Consider the following 24,317-nt stretch of genomic DNA (forward strand, 5'->3'; position numbering starts at 1 on the left):
ATTCTTGTAAGCAGGAGATAGGATGATATCTGCCTTCTTCAAAGGTCTTTCAATGACATCTGTGCTGTTTGCTAGCTCCTCCAGATGGCAACAAGAGTGCTCAAATGATAAGAGGATATTGCACCAATTATGTTCTATTTACATTGGCTGCCAATTTGTTGTTGAGCCCAGTTTAAAGTGCTGGACTTCACCTTTAAATTTCTTAAGTGGTTTGGGACCATGTTACCTGGAGGTCCTCCTGTACCTGTCTGAGCCTAAGGGAGCTTTATAATCAGCCTGGGAGACCCAGCTCTCTGGCCCATCAATAAGACTTCTGACACTAGGAATCAAAGGAGAACCTACTAGTGATAGCCTCCACTGCCATTTATGCCAAAGCTGGAATGCGGAGAGCGTAAATGGATCATGGTTGTTGTTCTTAAGAAAAGAAGTTGGTATATCTTCAAATGGTAAAGACCACAGGGTTCTTATTCAACATTAGATGCTCTGTTTTAATTGAGTACTTTTTAGCTTCCCAGAAAATATTGCGTAATTTGCAAGGCTGAAATGCATCATGGTACATGTCAATATTTGGGAGTCTCCAGCCTCCTTTATCCAGTTTTCTAGACAAAATTCTCAGAGCCAATCTCAATCTCTTTTCATTCTTTGAAAAACAGAGAAATTGCCTTCCAACAATACAGTGACATTTTTATATATTCAATGAAATATCTACATGGTGGCATTATTTGCATAAGCGCTATATTGTTTGTCTCCTATTGCAACCCTTCCCTGTACGTTTTTGCTGGATAATTTCTATTTCTATTTTAAATTTCAAAAGACAGTTCAAGCAACAACATTATTGACTCTGTGTATGTCATGCATTCATATCAGAACAGTAACTGGAGAATCTCCAAAGATTTAAGTGAGATGCACATAAAAGAATGAATAGTTCTGCATGGATGATTTGCCAGCAACCTTCCTTCAAACGTGGCAGAAATGTTTTGCATGAAAAGTAACAAAGTGGTCAGAGTGACCCCAGGTGATTAGAGCTTCCAGGTGTTACTAGAAAACATGCATATCATGACTCAAAGATAGAAAGTGGAATCCAACCAAGTACGGTACTTCTGCTGGTGCAAGGATTTTTGGCTGCACAGTGAAAATTCCCTTCCTTTTCCTCTCCTTGTGTGTCAGGATCAAATTTGGGGAGGACATGGAGGTGCACCAGAAGAAGAAAGGAAGAGGTTCTGTTCCACAAGTGCAAATCCTGCGCTAGCAGAAGTACTTCATCGGATACTGCCCATAGCAATTTGCCTTAGACCAAGTGAGGCCTTTAGTCCATGAGCTTAGCATTGTGTACATTAACTGCCCTCTCCAAGTTTTCAATTTCCATTCCTACCGCAAGCTGCCAGGAATTGAACCTGGGTGACTTTTCACAGGCAAGCAGACCCTCCAAGTTTGCCTATTCTCCAACGACAGTCCCATATTTACAGAAGCTGTCCTGGTTTCCGATTTGATCCTGGGATGTTCCGCTTTTCCTTAGGACGTAGCTATTTTCACCGGAGAAATGTTAGAGGATATGACACATGCTGTAGCGGTGTTTTATATTATTATGCTTTGTTTTGTATTTGATTCCTGCACACAGTCAAAATGTAGTCTCTAGGCATACATGACCATATTGCTGTTTGCTTTGTTTAGCCTCTGTCAGCATCTGCACTTGCGTGGGTTCTTTGGCACATTGATTTTCAGGAGCACTGAGCACTGGTCATCTGTGCAAACATCGAAGAAAGCATTCTCAGTGTTTTCTCCTTTTCCCCTCTCAGAGAAAGAAATTAATGAGGGGGGGGGGAATGCCTTAGAACAATTGTGAGAGCGGCAATTGGAGGCAGAAGCAAATATTGCCTTGCTGACATGCTATTTATGCACATGCCCAGGCATTTATCTGCTCTGTAATAGCACATGTGCATTGAGATCCAGAATTATTGTTTTCTCTTCCACTGTCTCAAACATTCTAAAGTGCATTGTGAAGAGGGATTCACAGCTATTATGCAGAGACAGCCCAAAGCAAGCCATTGTGTGGCAAAATGATGCGAACTGCGTAAATAATGTTGTTTCCCCCCCAAATAACCCTGGGTTTCATTTGTTAAATCAAGTATCTCTGTAATTTGATTTTTTGAAATAAATATGTTTACAACTGATTAATAGTGTGGAGGAGGTAACAGCGCAGTGGTTTTAGCCTTTAATGCCTATAACTTTTAAAGTTTTTTTGGACTTCGTAAGTAGCTGTAGCTCCAAAGGGTTGTGGCATACTTTCCAGCTTTTGTTCAAGGAAAGTTGGTGAGCTTCACATGCACACCGTACTTTGAAAGCGCATGTCAGTATGCTTTTCATTATGCTTTTCATTATGTTTTATCATCGATAATCTGTAATGTGTTTTTAATGTTGTACACCACCCAGGGATCTTTTGAGAAAGGGTGGGGATATAAATTGAAACACCAACAACCTTCCCCCAAAGAATCATGGAAACTGTAGTTGGTTGAGGGTGCTGAGAATTGTAACTCTGTGGGGGTAAACTACAGCTCCCAAGATTCCCAGGATAGTGGATGTGAAGGGTTGATAGTATGAGGTTGATAGAGGGAGTGTGGCTTGGACACAGTTCCAAGGGCCAGACAGAGATGCTTGGAGGGCCACATTTGGCCCACAGGCTTGAGATTCCCCACCCCTCTCTTTCATATGTGGTGGACCTGTAAATGGGTAAAAGGGTGTTGGGAAATAATCCATAATGAATTGAAAAAAATGTTTAAAAGTACTTTCAAGAAAACCAGAGTCCTTTTTGTTGGGGATAATTCAGACGGAAATTTCCAGGTGTCAAAAAAGGTTATTTATGTATGCCATCACTGCAGCCCATGTTTTGTTAGCCCAAAACAAGCAAAATCCTAATTAAAGAAGAATGGCTACTTAAACTGATGGAATATGTGCCGCTTGCAGACCTAACATATAGAATAAGAGAACAAGAATAACATACATTTAAAGAAGATTGGAAAATGTTTATTCAATATATGGGGGGGGGGGGAATTGCGTACACTTGAAAACATTGGCAGCATTAAGATAAATTCAACAGTGTAAATAAGTTTTGATGGATGTAACAATGGAATAGTGAATGGTTTAGTTTATGTAAAATATGCAGGGATTTATATTATGCAAAATGAACCATGGAAAGAGAAGAAGGGAAGTCACTGACATTTTAAGGATGTTTAAATGAATATTCTAAATTGTAAAACAGAAAATTTAATTTAAAAAATGTGTGTGTGTAGATATGAGAGATTCCCTGCCCCTGTTTTAAAAGAAGGTCAGCCAGCAATTTCAAGTGGATAAAAACATCATCCTTTAAAAGCATTTGCAAGATAGATAAAAGCAACCTTGTAATTCCACCCATCCTCTGCAGGCACGCACACACTCTGTGATTTGATGACCTCTTTTCTGCTCTCCCCATTCAGGACAGTTCTGTTTACTTTGACCTCAGTGGTTGTGCTCATCATCACAACTGACTGGATCAGCTGGGACAAGTTGAACCGTGGATTCCTGCCAAGTGACGAGGTTTCGCGGGCCTTCTTGGCTTCCTTCATCTTAGTGTTTGACCTTCTGATTGTCATGCAGGTACATTGTCTCAATATTTCTTCCAGGGAGTGCTGAAGTTGCTTTCTTGCTAGAGTCCCCCCACTCCAGCCTCTGCTGTTCTGCCAAGGCTTTATAAAGTCAAATAAATGTTTGTTTCACAGCTGCTATTAATAGATTTGCATTACATCAGTGTTCTTGGGTGGGGAGGGGGGGAAGGTTTTAAAAGCTACTTGGTTTTTGCTTATTAAAAAAAAATCTGATTATTGCCAGCTTTGTTCTGCCAGGGTTTTGTGACTGTAGAAATGGGCAGTTGCTGTTTGCCAAAATGGAATGGAAGGAAAGGAGGAAATAAAAGGGAAGTGGTTTTGTGATAAAAGGCCTCCATTGTGAGGATGCAATAACATACCGAGGCAAGGTTTACAAAACTATCAATGTACAATCTGTGGTTATGTGGAATTAACAACCGTTCTCATCAGGCAGTCTTTCCCCCCTTTGTGCCAGCAAATTCTCACCCAGTCTAGCGGCAGCTTGTTGTGTCAGATTTCTTCCTACCAACCAGTGTTTCTAAGGAGATAGTTTTTTGTAGACCATCCAGGCTTGCTCTTTCAAATTTCACTGCTACATTGGGAGTCCTGCACAAGAGAAGAGCAAAAATGTCTTCATGTGGCCTTTCAACTCTGCCGCCATTTGAATATTCACACACAGACACACATACACACATAGGGCTCTGGCAGACAAAGTAAGAATTTTCTTTGGTTTCAATTGACTTTTTTGTCACTGACTATTTAGAGTAGAGTTTGCCAATGTAGAGGGACACGGGTGGTGCTGTGGGTTAAACCACAGAGCCTAGGACTTGCCGATCAGAAGGTCAGCGGTTTGAATCCCCACAACGGGGTGAGCTCCCGTTGCTCGGTCCCTGCTCCTGCCAACCTAGCAGTTCAAAAGCACGTCAAAGTGCAAATAGATAAATAGGTACCGCTCTGGCAGGAAGGTAAACAGTGTTTCCATGTGCTGCTCTGGTTTGCCAGAAGCGGCTTAGTCATGCTGGCCACATGACCCGGAAGCTGTACGCTGGCTCCCTCGGCCAATAAAGCGAGATGAGCACCACAATCCGTCGTCTGCGACTGGAGCTAATGGTCAGGGGTCCCTTTACCTTTACCTTTGCCAATGTAGTGCCCTCAAGATGTTGTTGGACAACATCTCCCACCATCCCTGATCATTGGCCATTCTGACTGGTGTTTGTGGGGGATGGAGTCAACCACATGAGGAGGCCCATGGTATATCTACCACTTAGCTTCTAACCATGGTGGCCTTAGAGTCAATGTAGTTGGCAGAGATTGGTGGGTTGGTGAAGGCAGGGTTGTGTTGCTCACTTGGCTTCCTGATGGTGAGCATTGCTGCCAAGGGGAGAAGGGGCAAGGCATAGGGAGCTTAGCACAGTGTGGATGTGGCAGCTGCTGCTGGCAGTGTATCAGAACAAGTGTCAGCCATAAGATCTTCTCTCATTAACCTCGGGATCTTGTAGCCAGGAAAACTGGTGGGGAAACTGTTTCTTCCTTGTGTTTCTTCATAGTGGAATATGTCTAAGCCATCTCCAATCTCGTTCTACTCACCATTTGTGGTCTGGATTGAGTAGGTTGTTCTGTAGGTGGCAGCTGTGTGGATGGTTCAGAGGGTTAGACCCAGTGGCATAGCGTGTGTTGCCAGTGCCCAGGGCCATGTGGAGGAAGTTGAGAGGGAGGGCGATGGATAGAGTACTCATGCACATTCAACTGCCCAGCAGTCTCCACATCACCCAAGAGATCGCAGCTGCAGAGATAAGAAAAGAGTTGTTTGGTTGTTTGGAGATGTCACTTCCTAGTTCACATGGAGAAGCCATGTTCAATGGAGCCCAGCTCTGTGCCCCCGGTACACCACTGGTTAGACCAGCCCTTGCCAATGTGGTTTCCCTTCAAATGTTTTGAACTACAAGTCCCAGCACCTGCTGGCTGGTCCAAGACATCTGGAGGGCAAAGACTGAGTTGGCCTTTTTTCTCCCAACCATCCTGTGCTTCTATCCTTCAGTGCAGTTCTACTGAGAATGCCAAAGCAATATGTGATGTAATGGTTGGTTCCAGTAGGCAGAAACCTGGCTTAATAGTATGCCTCTGAACTTTTGTTTAATGGGGGAAACTATGAAAGTGTGACCGTCTCTTTTACAACGCGATGCAGTTTTCCTTCCACTTTTGTTTTGCTTCCCCAACCCACTCTTCACATTGTGTTTAATAAGATGCAAGAGAGCTTCTAACAAATGGATCCACTTTGTGTGGCCGCAATGAGAAACATGAATACGAATAGCCCCTACATTATCCTATGCAACACTGAATATCATTATACTGAAGGCACAGGATGCTGCCACCATTATTACTAAATCATTCCTTTGACTATGAAAAATGAAGTCACCACAATATGACCTTGAGGGTATCGAGCTAAGAGGGAAACTTCATTTGAAAATCCTTGGCTTCAGTGCTCCCTCATATATATATATATATATATTACTGTGCAGAGTAAGTCTTAAGTTTAATTGCATTTTTGAATGATGTTTGCACAGCAGAGTTGTTATTTATTTAAAGATATTTATCCAGGATGCACACAACGGAGGTGACTCATCTTATTTACAAGGTGGCTCCGGTACCTGCAAATTGCCATTGCAATAAAGTTAGGCCAACTCAGGCTGGTATTAAATTACAGGTTGAAATAATAATAATTGCAGTAAAGGCCTTCTAACCAAACTAGGGACCAACCAGAAGTGCCCTAAATGCTCATATAAATTTGGTTCAGTTGTACTGAGAACGTTAGTTTCCACTTGTGGATTATTTAATCTTATATAACAGGAGAAGCCAATGTGGTGGCTATCATATGGACTACAACTCCCATCATCCCTGAATAATCACCATCCTGCCAGGGCTGATGGGAGTTGTAGTCCAACATCTGGAGGGCACCATATTGGCTACTCTTGCTGCACACCATTTCCTGTGATTTCCTCCAAATTGCTACTACTTTATCTGCAACTAACTTTAGTAATAGAAACAGAACAGGACTGAGCCACAGTTTCTCAGTAAATAATTTCCTAACAGGGTTTTTTTTTTTTGAAAAGCAATATTTTTGAACTCCTGAATGAAGCTGTGGATCCAGTCTTAATATTGCTTAATATTAGTTTAATATTACTAACAGAGCTTGGTCCCTATTCCTCTCAGTCCTCTGCTTCCTTAATCCGCCAACATGAACTAATAATCATAGTGGGTGATATCCTGCATTAGCCACTCTCAGAATACAGTCACTTAAGGCAATTAAGTAACAGAATCAAATTATTTAAGTCAATTGATTTCAGTGGGTCTCCTTGGCAATAAGTGTTGGCTGTCACCCAGAGTTTAATTCAACATTAAAGTGAGCCATATCCTCTCAACAAAAAAAAAAAAACAAAAAAAAAATATTGAAAATTTCCTTTGTTAAGCTGTTCCTAAACTATTGGACAATTTCAGTTCTCCCCTGGATAATGTTTGGCGAATTGTCCTCAACCCAATTTCACTGCCCAAAATAGCATGGGGCATTATGGGAGGCCATTTCCACTCAACTGTAACTACCAATCATCTAGAATTGGATCCAGATTTAAGTCAGTGGGTCTACTCTAAGGATGACTAAGTTTGAATCCAACCCCTAGTGTGCAAAAGTCATTCTCAGCATTGGGGGGGAAATTGTTATACTGAATCCCTGCTGAAATGGTTAGGATTTGGTGTTTATTTCAGCCCAATATTTCAACTCAATACAATGCAACTGTGAGTGGCGCCATCGCAGCAACATTTTTGAAATGCATCATATCCCATCATGCAAGGCAATGGACCAAAAGTTGGGGGGTGAGGTTTTGGAGGCCAGGATGATACTGAGCCCCCAGCATATACACACATATAGGACCTGTTTTGCACTTGTGCAATATCACTTCACCAGGCAGTGTATGTGAATATTGCATCCACATGAGGGTTCAACTGTATGAATCTTTCCAAATTCGTCAGCACCCTCCTGTATAGTTGTGTTATTCTCATACTTTCCTCTGTGCCATGGGGCCACAACAGACAGTGAAGTACTTCTCATGATGCTGAACAAGTGTATGTGCAGTTTGCGAAGAAGGCTTAACAGATTTTTGTAGCTGCGCTTATATTTTTAACTGCTGTTTGCTCATCTCACTTTACAAGAATTATTGGCCTCGAGCTGATGGAGCCAATTTAAGTGCAAATATACTGTGTTCCATATGTGCCACTGTACACTCCGAGAGGTGGTGGGAGAGAAAACAGCTTTACCAATATGTAGGCAATACTGCATCAATTCTGCTTGATGCAAATTGATGTAGCGGCAAATAAACTTCTGGAATTTGTGTGTGGGCAGAAGCCATAGAGAGTCAGAACTGGAACAACTGGGACAACAGAGCTAAGGAATCTAAATGAACAGCCGATAGAAATTTCAGCTGTGGTCTCGGGCACAAATTTACTTGAAACAGATGGATTGTACGTTGTTTTTGTTGTTGATAATGATGATGAGAAATTGTCCTTTGCAGTTTGGATACAAAAGAGGGTGAAAGTGGTCACAACCATGGATTTTTTTTCAGCCAGAACTCACCAGAAATCAGCTTTGGCACCTCTCATGTGATACCTCACATGTATACCTTTATACCTGAAGGAGCGTCTCCACCCTCATCATTCTGCCCGGACACTGAGGTCCAGCGCCGAGGGCCTTCTGGTGGTTCCCTTCCTGAGAGATGTGAAGTTACAGGGAACCAGGCGGAGGGCCTTCTCAGTAGTGGTGCCCGCCCTGTGGAACACCCTCCCATCAGATGTCAAAGAAATAAACAACCACAGTGGACACTTGGGTTGCGAATGTGATCCATGAGGGAGGCACGTTCGCAACCCACAGTGTTCGCAACCTGCAACCCGCGCGTCTGCACACACGCGGGTTGCGATTCAGTGCTTCTGCATGTGTGCAAGCGCCGAAACCTGGAAGTAACCATTCCGGTACTTCTGGGTTCAATGTGGTGCGCAACCCAAAATCGCACAACCAAATCATCTGTAACCCAAGGTGTGACTGTATCTGACTTTTAGAAGACATCTGAAGGCAGCCCTGTTTAGGGAAGTTTTTAATGTTCGAAGTTTTATTCTGTTTTTAATGCTCTGTTGAAAGCCGCCCAGAGTGGCTGGGGAAACCCAGCCAGATGGGCGGGGTAATAATAATAATAATAATAATAATAATAATAATAATAATAATAATAATAGAATAAGGAAGGCATTCATGGTGAGTTCTGGCACCTCTTTTTCTAGAAAAATAGCATTGGTCACAACTGTCAACAGAAAACAGGAGACAGACACGGCAGCTGTGCAGTATTTTCCCAATAGAACTCCTCCCTGCTCTTGTGCCTTTTATTCAATAAAAACGCCCCTGTCACAGGGTTGCATCCAATGCTATTTATCCAATGTTAGTTATATTCAGAGTAGACCCACTAAAATTAATGAGCAGGGCTAACTTTGGCATGGCAATTTCAACACTAACATTGCATACAACCCATAGTTTTTAATGATGCATCTAGTGCCATGTGTAGTTTGACCCTGAGGCTTTGGCAAGCCCAGGTGCTTGATAACCTTTTTTTTTTTTACATAAGATGGCATTCTGTATAACTTCTTCAGAAAACAGGGCACAGATATAGATGCCCAGTAATAATGAGCACAACAACAAATAAATGAAACCCACAGCATCTTCTTTATGAGACACCCTTATGGACTGATACACTCAGCCTTCCATTCACTGCTTCAAAATTTATTTCTTTGACTACCTCCAAGGACGACATTCTCTTTGACCTATCCTGACACACATTAGTCTATCTGACCCACCTCATCAAATTTATCAGACTTTTCCCATCTGGATTTAATTAATTTGGTACAGGGAATCAAGGTTAATTGTTGACCTCATATCAATCAGATTTGTGTTTCCTAGGTCTTTTCACTTCCCCACTTGCTTTCATATGTACCTTGACCTTCCTATCAAGGTTTCACATGATGGATGGCATCTATCAAGGCCATGTGCACCTTACACTTCCATCCTTGCTTCCTTCATCATTCTGAGAATACAACAAAGAATTGATGTGTAGCTCTCTTTCCAGTAACGCTGAAGTTTACTTGTAACTTAAGTGTAGCAAAATTGGGCTAAAGTATCTTGAAAACAGTTTTCTTCAAATTGGGATGTGTCCATCAGATCACACTTTCCTGCTAAGCATGTATTGATGGTTTATTGGTAAAGGTAACAATATCGGTAATGAAAGTAACTGTAATGCCATGGGGAAAGTCTTAAGTTTCTGTTCCGTTTCTAACATCTGCATCAACATTTCTGTGAAACAGAGAACACTCTAAAGTTAGATCATTTCAAGCACACATTAGAAGTAACTGGGATTCTGGACTGAGAGAAATACAGGGATTTATGACCTGTATTGTAATTGGGATCTTAACTCTGAACAGTTTCAGTAAGTCCATTCCATTAATCAGGCACTGTGACATGTCTGACCTTACTGTAATAGCAGATCAGTTAGAGGTATAACGGAAGTTATCTTGTAGAGAAATAATTCATTATTGCTTAAGCCCTCGGAACAATTGCGCCAGAAGAAGCACATTAAATTCAAGGGCTCGGAATATTTTCAAGTTTGGACATTGCCAGACCTGCAACAAAAAGTGATAGCAATGCCCTTCTGCTTTAGATTGGAGCTCATTTTACAAAGGGGGCACACAGAGGAGACAAAAAACAATGCCATCTCTTGAATCTGCTATCCAAAGCATCTGTTTCATGCTGGGGGGGGGGGGGATAAGCAGGTATGCCCTGGTCATAGCCCAAGCATCTCCCAAGTGTCAGGTCAACATTCTCCAAACTCAACTCACAACTTCTGAAACAGATCTGAACCTGCCCCCCGGAACTGCTGCCTCTGTTGGCAGTTTTGGCTTTCTGCACCATCAGTATGAAGCACGTGGTCTCTAAGGCTACACCCCAAAACTCCTAGGGGTGGCTACCCTGTGGACCTCCAGCTGGACTCCAACTCCCATCAGCCCCTGGCCAATGGTCAGGGAGAAGTTGTAGTTCAATAACATCTGGAGGCCTACAGCTTTGCCACTCTTGCCATACCCACTGAAATAGCAAACAAGAAAATGTATTGAAATGGCAGCTACTTATGTTTTCGTTGGGATCCAGTATCACTGTAATGAAGGTTAAAAGCCATGTTGTTCTCAGAACATAGCTGAATCTGTGGCTCACAGTACAGCTTTATGAAGAGTGATGGGAACTTAACAGCTAGTGAGGCATAATATCTTTGAAAGATGAGAAAACAAGCATCTGGGCAAACATCAAATGGTCATGTGAACTGGCCCCGGTCATTATAGGAACCAACCCAGACCCTGGAATCATCATCTGAAGATGTTCTTTGTGTGCCTTCTCCATGAGATGTCAGGAGGGGGGTGGGACATGAGAATGAGCCTTTTCAGTGATGGCTCCTCATTTGTGGAGTGCTCTCCCCAAGGAGGGGAGAGGGGGTTCTCTCTTTCTGGCCATTGGTCAGCAGTCATGGCTATTTAATGCTTTTCATTAAAGCATTAATGAAGGCTTTAATGAAGCGTTCCCACCAGTCATTGCTGTTACCCAGTCACATTATTTGCCGTTCGGGAGGGGATGGATATTTCAAGGTTGAAAATGCAACTGTGTTGAAATAATAGAAAGCTTGAAATGGCAAAAATTGCTTGCTTTCTGTCTTCCCCTCCCTGTTTTCTCGCAGCTATTCTGGTACAGTGATTGGCCTCTGCAGAGAATATCCATCTGCTGTAATTTTTCTCTGATTGACTCCATTGTTCTAAGATGTGCCTTTCGTGCTTCGTGCTTCCTCATTGTTGCCTGTATTACAATGACAGTAGGTGGATTGGTTGTCAAGAGTTTCATTCTCAAGAACCAATGCTCAGAAATGTCTTAATTTGCCCGTGAATATATACTAGAATTTGTTATGCTTTAACAGCTATAAAGGTCAGTGTTACCTTTTTAGGAAACAAACTGCAGGTACTAAGATTTCTGCGCCTCCCCTTTGTTATTTAATTCAGGGGTGGGGAACATTTCTCAGCTTGAAGGCTGCAGTTCCAGGGGCCACAGACCTACGGGGGGGGGAGGGGGCACAGAGCCAAAAACAGGCAGAGAAATGGATGTTACTCCTAGCTTTGTGCGGAAGGTTACATTCCAACCAAGCAAAATGCACATCTCTCTCCATCCTCCATCCACCCAAACCTCTTGAATCTGGACCACTACAGAATGCATATCAAATCAGTCATGTTTATTGGTTTGAATGCTCTCCTTCCTATCAAAAAAATTCCCTACAGAAAAGTGCATGTCACTAAAAGGGTTTTAGCTTCCCTATCTTCCTGATATGCTCATTTTCTGGCACGATGAAATTTCAACATTCAAATATGTAATTCGTCACCTGCAGTCTGAAAGAGCACAATTTTGCAGGAGGCCTGAATGACGTACGTTGGGGTTCAAAAAGTGGATTGTAAGCATTCGCTTCTCTTTGTCTAGCTCAAGTCACACTGTTGCATTCATCTTCCAAACTGCCCTGTTACTCCATTGATTCCCATTCTCTGAACGCTACCTTAAAATAATTACATGTTAAGCTCTCGTTTGAAATGCACCTTTCAGGCTTGTCTCGGGGACCATGGGATCTCACAGACATAATCCTCCTTGGGCACACTGATGCATATTAGCAACTGCATGCACAGTGCACACCAGAGTAAAGAAATTGTTTGCTGTTAGCGCCAGCATATACAGAAACAGCAGGATAAAATATGAGTAATGTTGTGTGTCTGATTGCTTCTTTTCTGCATAGCCGATTAAATGGCAGTTGTTTGTGCTTCCTCAGGAAGTTTGATGGCTACTGGAGAGTACCTTAGTTGAAAGGCACACTTATTTTTATTGCCTTTGAGCGCCTGCAATGTACCATAAAGCTGTTGCCATTTTTGCATAACAAAAGGGATATGCATGCTTAATCACTAGGTGCCTTGCAATAATGACTACGTTAGGTATATTAGCATCTGTTATAATAATACTTTATTGTGGCCATTAATGGGTAATTTTGCTTCTCTTCACCATACAGAGGTAGGGATTTTTTAAATTTATTTTTTGCCCACTTTGTTTACATAGCAATTGAATGTTACAGTTCCTTCCCAAGAATGCTTAAACTCTTCCAAAACTGTACATTTGAATTTTTTAAAAAATAGAATTCATTTTCAACTTGTTTTAAAATAATAAACATGAACAATAACAGTTTTAATGCAAGCCAGGCTTCTGGCATCCCACTGGTCAGAATCAAAACATGTTTGTAAAGTTTCCACCTTAGCTATTACTGCGTTCTCACCGGATTGTGTTACAATTGTATTATGGAATTTGGCTTGCGTGGTAATGGATTAATCTTAGCTAAGTAAGCATGCCAAACAACATTTGTCTTACAAAGCCACAGGAGCTGTGGCAGTATTTTATCTTCTGCTAGCACATTTGCAAAGCTAAGCAGGGTCCGGTATGGTTTCACACTTGATGGGAGACCACATGTTGGGATTACCTGCATTGCAGGGGGTTGAACTAGAGAACGCCTGGAGTGCCTTCGAACTCTATTCTATGATTCTAAGGTGCAGATGGACAAGAGATGTCTCCTTGTGGTAATGTCAACACACACAATCACTTACTTATTGTTGAAGATACTACAGAATTGATCCAGCCTCTATGGCTTCTGAAAGGCATGATCACGTTTGAAGTTTGCATAGTATTAGAACAAAAACACCTTGAAATGATCTGTAATGACACTAGAGAGAGAAAACAGACTTTGCCTTCCTCGTTCTGTACATAAATTTATCATCGCAAAATTAATCTGTTCTCAAAGTTCTATTTGCTTGTGCTGCTTATATCTTATTTATGGGTTTGTGCACAGCATTTTACATCTCTTCCGCTGCTACGCTGCTCTTCTGCTGAACAGACTGGAATAAAGGTCTCAATAATGAGTCAGTCTCTGCCCTTGGATTTGACATGGCACAAAAGGAAAGGGAATTGGGAAGGAGAAGGAAAAAGGCAAGCTCAGGCATTCCTTGTTAGCTGCAGAGTTCTTGTTATGACCAGCTGGAGCAAAAATAGTCCAAAGAGAGAAGTCAAAAGTTCCTGGTATTTCTGCATGCCCCCTACATCCCAAAATTGGCACATGTGGTCAGGAAAGCCCCCAGAACAGCATATGGGGAATGAATAGGATAGATCATTCCAACAGACAAGCAGATATGGGTGCAGTGGCAGAATGTTTCTAACAGTGCAATTCCTCCCTTAGTCTATATACAAGTAATACCACAAATACCTTTTCTGATTAGAAGAGTAAAATTCAATTAAATGTATTTTTGGAGCAGATTTCTATCTGTCACATCCATTGGAAGACTTTGACCTCAGGTGCTGTCAAGTACGAGGCAGATTTTATTTTGTGTGTGTGTGTGTGTGGGTGGGTGGGTGGGTGGGTGGGTGGGGGTGTAACAGTGTCTTGAGAAACGTAGACTGAAAACTGTATATAATTACAGTTGGAGACTGAACTCCACTGAAGCCTAATTAGATAAGAAGGGGAGGCATAAAGAATAGCTAATGTATCGCTCCCACCAAATTAACTTCTGTTCTGATGGCTGATATTGGTCACTGTGAGCAGGAGGAGTTTTAGCGTTGCCTTCTGTGGGAGTAGCAACCAAGTTGCTTGTTTGAGGAAGTAGAAACCCTGACTGCTTTTATATTAGAGGAAAGACAAGGTAGGGAACCTAAGACCCTCAGGATGTGGCTGGATTCCAACTCCATCAGTCCCAGCCAGCATGAGCGCGGCCAGGGATGATGAGACCTGCAGGACAGCCGAGGTATGACTGTATAGGAGACTGTGCTTCATGTTTTTGCCTTGCCTCACCTTTCTCTGCAGTGATAAAGCTGCTGCCCTTCACCTGCAGAGTCCCCAATTGTGGATAAAAAGGTAAAGGTAAAGGGACCCCTAACCATTAGGTCCAGTCGTGGCCAACTCTGGGGTTGCAGCGCTCATCTCGCTTTATTGGCCGAGGGAGCCGGCGTACAGCTCAGGGTCATGTGGCCAGCATGACTAAGCTGCTTCTGGCAAACCAGAGCAGCACACAGAAATGCTGTTTACCTTCCCGCCGGAGCGGTACCTATTTATCTACTTGCACTGTGATGTGCTTTCGAACTGCTAGGTTGGCAGGGGCAGGGACCGAGCAATGAGAGCTCACCCCGTGGCGGGGATTCGAACCACCGACCTTCTGATCGGCAAGTCCTAGGCTCTGTGGTTTAACCCACAGCGCCACCCTTGTCCATCAATTGTGGATAGTGGAGGACAAATAAAAAGGTGGTTAAGTGCACTAGCAAGAGCTTCAGCAAGAGCTGCATTCCTACCCCAGCAGCGGCAGCAGACCAGGATTATAGATGCGGAGAGAAATTTGACTTAGTGCACCTTTAAAGGTGGATACTTTTATCCTCTTAATTTTAACTTGTATCACTGATGTGTGTTGGCTGTGTCATCAGAGTAATGCATATTTAAATGCAGGTGTTTTGTGTTCTTAAAAACACATTTCCTTCACAGACCCTCCAAGTGTCTATTTTCCAGGGGCAGTCACGGATTTACAGAAACTGTCCCAGTTGCTGATTTGATCTCGAAATGTCCCACTTTTCCTTAAAGGTAAAGGGATCCCTGACCATTAGGTCCCGCCGTGGCCGACTCTGGGGTTATGGCGCTCATCTCGCTTTATTGGCCGAGGGAGCTGGCGTACAGCTTCCAGGTCATGTGGCCAGCATGACTAAGCCGCTTCTGGCGAACCAGAGCAGCGCGCGGAAACACCATTTACCTTCCTGCTGGAAGGTATTTTATCTACTTGCACTTTTACGTGCTTTCGAACTGCTAGGTTGGCAGGAGCAGGGACCGAGCAATGGGAGCTCACCCCGTCGCAGGGATTTGAACCACCGACCTTCTGATAGGCAAGTCCTAGGCTCTGTGGTTTAACCCACAGCGCCACCCGCATCCCCACTTTTCCTTAGGACATCCCTATTTTCATCAGATAAATGTTGATGGGCATGGGGTTATGCAAGCCCCGAGCCAATGAGATAACTAACTATACAACCTTCAGAAAAAATATGAAGGCAGGCCTATATAGGGATGTTTTCTAAATGTTTTATTATGTTTACATATATGTGTTGGAAGCTGCCCAGAGCAGCTGAGGCAACCTAGTCAGATGGGTGGGGTTTTGTTGTTTTGTTGTTGTTGTTGTTGTTGTTTAGTCGTTTAGTCGTGTCCGACTCTTCGTGACCCCATGGACCAAAGCACGCCAGGCACTCCTGTCTTCCACTGCCTCCCGCAGTTTGGTCAGACTCATGCTGGTAACCTCGAAAACACTATCCAACCATCTCGTCCTCTGTCGTCCCCTTCTCCTTGTGCCCTCCATCTTTCCCAGCATCAGTGTCTTCTTACATTCCAGGTTCCTATGCAATATTTTTCTTTACAGCATTGGACTTTCCTTTCGCTTCCAGGCATATCCGCAACTGAGCGTCCTTTCGGCTTTGGCCCAGGGGTATGAATAATAAAATTGTTGTTGATGGTGGTGTTATAGAATAGGACATCGCTATTTTCACTGGAGAATGTTGGAGGCTATGTCTTCCATCTTCTAGTGTGTGTGAGCTGACGGCCCATAGAACACCCCATATGCATAATGTTTGCATACTTGAGTTGATACCCAGTGACTAAATAAATAAAAAGAAAAAGAATCATTACAGCTATGCCTATCCACAGAAGCAGGGAAGTTCCAGATCATCTCGTTGTTTATTCAGTTGTAAAAGCTGCCCACTATGACTGGAATTAAACGTGTTTGTTTTATTTGCTACATTTTTTTATCAATCCATTTCCGAGTTCAAAAAAGAAAGTTAAGAGGTTAAAAAGTCATGTTTTATTGTCAGTTTTTGAAAGCGGCAATTTCTGAGCTTTATTCCCCATGGTGTTTGCTAATACAAATGGCATAATGCAGAGAACACAACAACTTCAGTTAGCAACGTTCATTCTGCAGACATGACAGAAAGGTTATAGCTCAGACCTTTGTGTCAAAGAATAAAAAATAGGTGGATGTCAAAATAAACTGTGTAAAATATATGATCCGCACTGTGATTGACTTTTTATAAATGGTTCAGATGGAGTAATCATATCATTTGGCATAATGTCTCCACTAGGAACACAATGATACAAGGGCTCATTCATTATTCTGACTTGGTGAATTGCTCCTCCAATGAGATAATTGATTTATCATTTGTGCCGAGCTTTGAAGCAGATGATCCCTTCTTTCACAAAGATGTTTTGCTAACTAGAGTACCCATTTTAAATGGCTTAGTTTTGGTAAAATGAGTTTAATTGTAACACACACACAAACAAATAAACACAAACACCCTCACATGGGAAAAGGAATAAATGAACAGGTAACAATTGGTAGGTTTTAATAGACCACAAGTTTATTAAAAGATAGCAGAATAACACACTCCTTGCAGGAGTGGCTTGCCAGGTTCCTATCCCACTGTGATTCCCAGGGAGACTGACATAGCCAGCTGTACCCCAGGAGATCAATGTGAATTGACCTCCTATTGAAGCTTCACTTGATGTTTTCCATTTGCCCCTTGCTGGGAGAGATGTGGGTGTGGTGGTTCTCCACTTGTCCAAGCCTACTGATAAAAAGGTAAAGGACCCCTGGACGGTTAAGTCCAGTCAAAGGCAACAATGGGGTTGCAGCGCTCATCTAGCTTTAGGCCGAGGGAGCCAGTGTTTGTCCACAGACAGCTTTCCGGGTCATGTGGCCAGCAGGACTAAACTGCTTCTGGCGCAACGGGACACCATGACAAGAAATGCCATTTACCTTCCCGCCACAGCGGTACCTATTTATCTACTTGCACTGCTTTCAAACTGCTAGGTTGGCAGGAGCTGGGGCAGAGCAACGGGAGCTCACTCTGTTGTGGGGATTCGAATTGCCAACCTTCTGATCAGCAAGCTCAAGAAGCTCAGTGGTTCAGACCACAACCATGTCTTCACTGCTGCTAGACAACAGATATGTAGTCCATATTTGTGGGCTACTTGACCTAGAGAATGCTCTGTCACCCACCATCTCAGCTTTGATGACTCTACACCTTCTTAAATTCCTCTTGCTGCTCATGTTATTTCTGTGTCCATATAAATGTTTTTATGTCTATAGAGAAGACATGTCTATTACGTCTTCTCCCATAGGAAGCGGGCTACCTTTCCTTGGCTCCCACCACTTTTTGCCAACGCTTTGTACCAGCCTTGGGAGACCTTTTTCAGCCTAAGAAAGGTCTTTTGGTGACCACATCCCAATGTTGGGCAGGGCCAGAGGGGAAAGTGGGAAGGCCAATGAAAGTGACACTAAATTTCTACAGCCAGTTTTCATTTCAACTACACAAGAGTGAGAGGTCTCTACGAGAGTCAGTGTGGTGTAGTGGTTAAGAGCGGTAGACTCGTAATCTGGTGAACCGGGTTCACGCCTCCGCTCCTCCACATGCAGCTGCTGGGCGACCTTGAGCCAGTCACACTTCTCTGAAGTCTCTCAGCCCCACTCACCTCACAGAGTGTTTGGTGTGGGGGACGAAGGGAAAGGAGAATGTTAGCCGCTTTGAGATTCCTTTGGGTAGTGATAAAGCGGGATATCAAATCCAAACCCTTCTCCTTCTTCTTCTACACGCAGACACACACACCGCTTTCTCTATCATTGATCCAGACAGACAATAGGCATTTTCATAGTTCGACAGCATATTCCAAGCAACAGCCCATCCAGCCCAGCCTCCTGTTCTTATGGTGGCCAGTCAGATGCCTATGGGAAGCTCACAAGCAGGACCTGAGTGCAACAGCACTCTATCTATTTGTGACTCCTGGCAATTGGTATTCAGGGGCATATTGCCTTTGACAGTGGAGGTAGAACATAGCCATTGTGATTGGTAGCTGTTAATGACACTCTTCTCTACAAATTTGTCTCAACTTTTAAAGCCATCCAAGGTGGTGCTGATCACTACTTCTTGGGGGAGGGGGAATTCCATAGTTTAACTATGTGCTGAGTGAACTCTTTTTGTGATGTTTTATGTTCTATTTGGGAATGCGGGTGGCACAGAGCCTAGGACTTGCCGATCAGAAGGTTGGTGGTTCGAATCCCCACGACGGGAAGAGCTCCCGTTGCTCGGTCCCTGCTCCTGCCAACCTAGCTGTTCAAAAGCACGAAGAGTAGCTTTTGCAAGTAGATAAATAGGTACCACTCCGATGGGAAGGTAAACGGCGTTTCTGTGCACTGCTCTGGTTTGCCAGAAGCAGCTTAGTCATGCTGGCCACATGACCTGGAAGTTGTACACCAGCTCTATCGGCCAATGAAGCAAGATGAGCGCTGCAACCCCAGAGTTGGTCATGACTGGACCTAATGGTCAGGGGGCCTTTTACCTTTATGTTCTATTTGCATACATTGGTGTACGCACCACCTCAGTATTTTATATGCATCAGCTGTTTATCTATCTATCTATCTATCTATCTATCTATCTATCTATCTATCTATCTATCATCTATCTATCTATCATCATCTATCTATATCTATCATCATCTATCTATCTATCTATCTATCATCTATCTATCTATCTATCTATCTATCTATCTATCTATCATCTATCTATCATCTATCTATCTATCTATCATCTATCATCTATCTATCATCCATCTATCTACCTATCTATCATCTATCTATCTATCTATCTATCTATCTATCTATCTATCTATCTATCATCTATCATCTATCTATCTATCTATCTATCATCTATCTATCATCCATCTATCTATCTATCATCTATCTATCTATCTATCATCTATCTATCTATCTATCTATCTATCTATCATCTATCATCTATCTATCTATCATCTATCTATCATCTATCTATCATCTATCTATTTAAATGTATGTATGTACGTATGTATGTACGTATGTATGTATGTCATAGTATTCCCCCTTTTCTAAAAAGAAGTCAGCTTCAGATCTAGTGTATACAGGAGAGAAGCTGTGGAATGAGCTGGAAAAACACTCTACAATTCTCTGATTCTATAAGAGGGGGAGAGAGAGAGATCTCAGACATAGAAGACTGTCAATGGGAGTTTCCCCAAGAATTCTTTTAATAAGGTGCTGCATCAGCAATCAAGCAGGACAGGGATCTAGACGGTGAGGAAGGAGGGGTCACAAGAAGTCATCCATCAAAAGCTTGGCTGTGCTTCAGGAATGCATTTAAAGGATGAATCCTTATCTAAACCAAATTACTGAACCCTCTGAAGGTTTGCCCATCATCCCTCTCACGTCATTTTCTAAAATTATACCGGAGTCGTTGCTTTTGAGAGCTATAAATAGGCTTTCATCTGACTGGCAGGAGGCCTTTAATTCATTCAGGGCTCGCAACCGGATTCCAGTGCCATCTCTCAGATGTGTACTCCCCACCAACCTGCCAAAGGAGTAGTTAATTTGTGCTTTTCCTTATGACTGGAACATTCTGAGAAGAAAAGTTTTGATATTAAAACTACATTGCTTTGTTTGTCGAAACCAGCTTGAGCTACTGCAATTAGAACCAGGATGGCTATGTGTTCTTGTTGGGCCTTGTGTGTGTGATCTTTAAACACAGAAAGCCTTTTAGGATGAAATCTATGTTTTCTGCATGGATTTGGCAGAGGCAGATATATTGTGCTGGTATCAGAATAGCTGAAATTGCATTTCTCTGCTCTCCTGTTCAGCAAGGAAGCTTCAGCATTGGGGTCAGAGGGAGTAATGTTGAACAGATTTATTCTCCCCTCCCTTTTGGATTTTTAAACTCCCATTTGAAGCCCTATATTTGCTTTTATGATCCCGTTCATTGGTTAAGGAGGTTGATTTATGTGTGCAGTATAAATCCCGGCTACGCCTGAAACATTTTGCTTCGGAATAAAAGGGGGAGAAGAATGACCTGTTTGTTTTTATTTGGAAAATAAGCTTCCCAGGCTTTCAGTAAAAGGAGCTTATTTCATTTCCTTGAATTGCCATGAATGAGCAATGTAATAGTTGTGCGGAAGGTACAGTGTAATAATCCAGGCAGTGCTGGTTTTATGAAGCTGTGTGTTATTGCTAGAAACAATAAAACTGGTAGACCCTGCATTAATGGTGGGAGGCTACTGTGTCCTTATTGCTCTCACGACAAAACTTTGAGTAAATGACGCACAATAAATTGAAAAGTGTTCCTTATCGCAGATGTCGAAGGATACCCCTGTGGTGGAGATACAAGAGCTATGGTTGTGTTGGGCATTGAAATCTGTTTTATTTGAATCAGCTAAGCCATGGACAGCTTGGCTGGACGTATCCAAATTGCCAGCTCCGCTTGGCATTAATGAGGTCCAGAGGTTGCAGGCTGCTGATCTAAGATGTATGTTCACATAAACACCCATTGCTTCCCTTCTACCAGTGTGGTGTAGTGGTTAAGAGCGGTAGTCTCGTAATCTGGAGAACCGGGTTCACGTCTCCACTCCTCCACATGCAGCTGCTGGGTAACCTTGGGCTAGTCACACTTCTTTGAAGTCTCTCAGCCCCATTCACCTCACAGAGTGTTTGTTGGGGGGGGGGGAGGGAAAGGAGAATGTTAGCCGCTTTGAGACTCCTTAAAGGGAGTGAAAGGTGGGATATCAAATCCAAACTCTTCTTCTTCTTTGATCCGGCAGATTCGGCCAATCCGACATCTATGCAGAATGTCCTTGGGTGGGTTGATTCAAATGCCCTAATTGTTCCCAAGTTGTCGGTATGCAGGTGGAACCAGTGGTTAACTAGGATGCCCAAAAAAGCATCCCTGTCTGAAATTCTAAAATCATTCTGGATTTCAGCATCTCAGTGTAATGAAAGATCGTGGTACCAGTAGAACTGGCAAGTTGCCCAGACCTCTTGTAAAGGATCAATGATCAGACGAAGAGGCTATGGTGAAATTGAGGGTGGTACAGAGGAAGGGTTGTAGCCTATGCTAGTTCTACTCTGAGTAAACTCATTGAAATGGAGATTACTAACTTGGATCCATTACTTTCAGGGAGTCTACTCTGAATAGGACGTAGGGTCAGCTTAACCCATTGGCTTTCTTCTGTCAGGAGCTGGAGACAGGCATAGGACAACAATAAAATAATAAAGCACTCAATGTCCTAGTGATCACAGCAACTCTTCCCAGTAGCTCTTGCCCCAGTGAGGCAGTTGTGACAGCTGAAGGTCTCTCTTCCCACCGCTCTCTAAGGCTCCATTGTCTTGTTGTTCCACCCTCTTCATTTCTCTGTGTTCTTGGAGACCAGAAGGGAGGGAAGCTGGTTGCAGCAGGAGGGGGAGACTCCCTTGATTCTTCAGCAGCCCGCCCCCCACTTGTCTACAGCCTCTGCTTCAGCCTCTGATTCTGGGCTGCCCTCTGCCATGGCCTCTTCCTGCCCAATAAACTCATGGAACTTTGAAGTGTCAGGCATAGCCCTATTGGCTTTAGCCCAAACGTAGCAGAGTTTTCCTGCACAGCGAAGAAGCTAGTTGCGGCGGTAATGACTCGTCAGCTAGACTCAGAAGAACTATTGACAGGATTTATTAAAAAGGAGAAAATAAAACCAGCAGAGTTTCTGCATACAAATCAAAACAAAATAAATCCTCTCTTTCTCTCTCTCTCTCTCATAACCATACACAGCACTTCTACTCCTAACAACACCTCACTTCAAACTGAGCTAGCAATCCCTTGATAACAGAGCAGAGTGCTGGTCGTTAACCAATCAGAGTGAGTAGTTTCTAGGTCAAGCAGACCTGGGCTTTCTGCCAAGAGTAAATTGACACCAGCCTGAGTTAATTGTGCGAAGCTAGAATCTGCAAGTTTCCCACGAGAACCAATTAACAGAAACTGAACACCCCCTCACAGATTCTGCTGAACAATTAACACCAAATACACCTATGTAGGAGATCATTTTTCCAGCAAACCTAAACCCTTGCACATTCGCTTGTTCTTTATCTTTGCCAATGGTTTAGTTAACACATCTGCTACATTTTCTTCACTTGGTACATAAGTACAGGTGATTATATTGTCTTGTACACAGCAACGTACATTTTGGTATTTTACAGAGATATGTTTGGAACGCGATTTGAAACCCTCTGTTTTACTTAAGGTTATACAAGCTTGATTATCAATGTAAACTTGTACTGGTTCTCCACAATTTACATTTAAATCTGCTAACAAATGCTTGAAATAAATCACCTCGTTGCACAATTCACTCAATGCGGCGTACTCTGATTCCGTTGATGACACACTTACAACGTCTTGCTTGCGTGACCGCCAGCTGATTAAAGCTCCACCGACCATTATGACTAGTCCTGTGACAGATTTTCTATCCGGCAAATTTCCCCAGTCACTATCACAGTAGCAACTCAACATTTCATCCTCTGAAGAATTTAATTGTAACATATAGCCAATTGTCTGTTTGAGATACCTCAGAACTTGTTTTACCCCTTTCCAGGCATTTAGTGTGGGTCTTGAGACCAATCTACTTAATATGCCTACTGCATAGCTAATATCAGGTCTGGACCACTGTGCTAGATACAATAAACTTCCAATTACAGAGTGATATACATCAGGATGTTCAAATTCAGGACTCTCATCTATATGAAGTGATTTTATGAAACCTGGATCCATAGGCACCACTGCCCCTTTGCAATCCTGCATCCTGTATGTAGTCAGTAGTTGTTTAACTTTGTTCTGCTGACTAATTAGGCAGCTGCCATCTTGGGCCCAGCACACTTCCAACCCTAGATATGTCCTAACCGGGCCTAAGTCTTTCACTTTGAACTTACTGGACAATTGCTTGGCAAACCTTTTAGTTTGTTTACCCACCTGCAGCCTACAATCTTTGCCCCCTCAGGCGCTGCTACTGGTGTAAAAACCTTGTGCTCATTCAGAGAGGACATCTCTTCCTCCATTGCCTGTTTCCAGAGCTCTGCCTCCTCTTTTGGTAACTTTAACACCTCCTGAAAACTCTTGGGTTCTGCAATCACACTAAACACATTTGCAGTATCAGGAGAAAAACGCACCGGAGGCACTCCTTTGTTTTGTCTTTTAGATCTTCTGGGAGAAAATTTTTCTTCTGACCGACTTTCCTCCTCAGAACTACGACCTCTCTTTTGTTGCATAGCAACTGGTCTTTGGCTAACTCCACTTTCTTGAGAGCTCTTATCTGAACTTTCCTCCCCCTCAGACTCTGACTCCCTGTGTTTACCTTCAGAGTCATGAAGCTCCTGGGAAGGTTCAAACCAAACCTCAGTATTGGCATGTAGTCTCTCCCAGCCACTATGTTCACAAAAACTGGCATTCCTGGAGATCACAATGCCATTTGTCCCTTCAGCAAAGCGGAAACCTTTTCCCAGCTCCTGGTAACCCACAAACACTAACTGTTTGGTCTTAGGATCTCCCTTCTTCCTCATTTGTTTTGGAATTAATACCCAGGCTTTTGATCCAAACACATGCAAATGGTCAATTTTGGGTTTTTTCTGAAACAATTTAAAGTACGGGGTTGTACCTATTGTTTGATGAAA

General features: G+C 42.9%; 1 protein-coding gene across 4 annotated transcripts in view; it reads left to right on the forward strand.

Moving 5' to 3' along the window:
* TMEM117 (transmembrane protein 117) overlaps positions 1 to 24,317 on the forward strand; it is a 223,069-nt gene that overhangs the window by 159,193 nt on the left and 39,559 nt on the right. For all 4 annotated transcript variants that reach the window (XM_028747090.2, XM_077934668.1, XM_028747092.2 and 1 more), the window contains exon 6: positions 3,471 to 3,630. In XM_028747090.2, the coding sequence (XP_028602923.2) occupies positions 3,471 to 3,630 (160 nt within the window). The remainder of the gene's footprint in view (positions 1 to 3,470; positions 3,631 to 24,317) is intronic.

Source organism: Podarcis muralis, chromosome 10, assembly GCF_964188315.1.
Source record: "Podarcis muralis chromosome 10, rPodMur119.hap1.1, whole genome shotgun sequence".
Lineage (NCBI taxonomy): Eukaryota > Metazoa > Chordata > Lepidosauria > Squamata > Lacertidae > Podarcis > Podarcis muralis.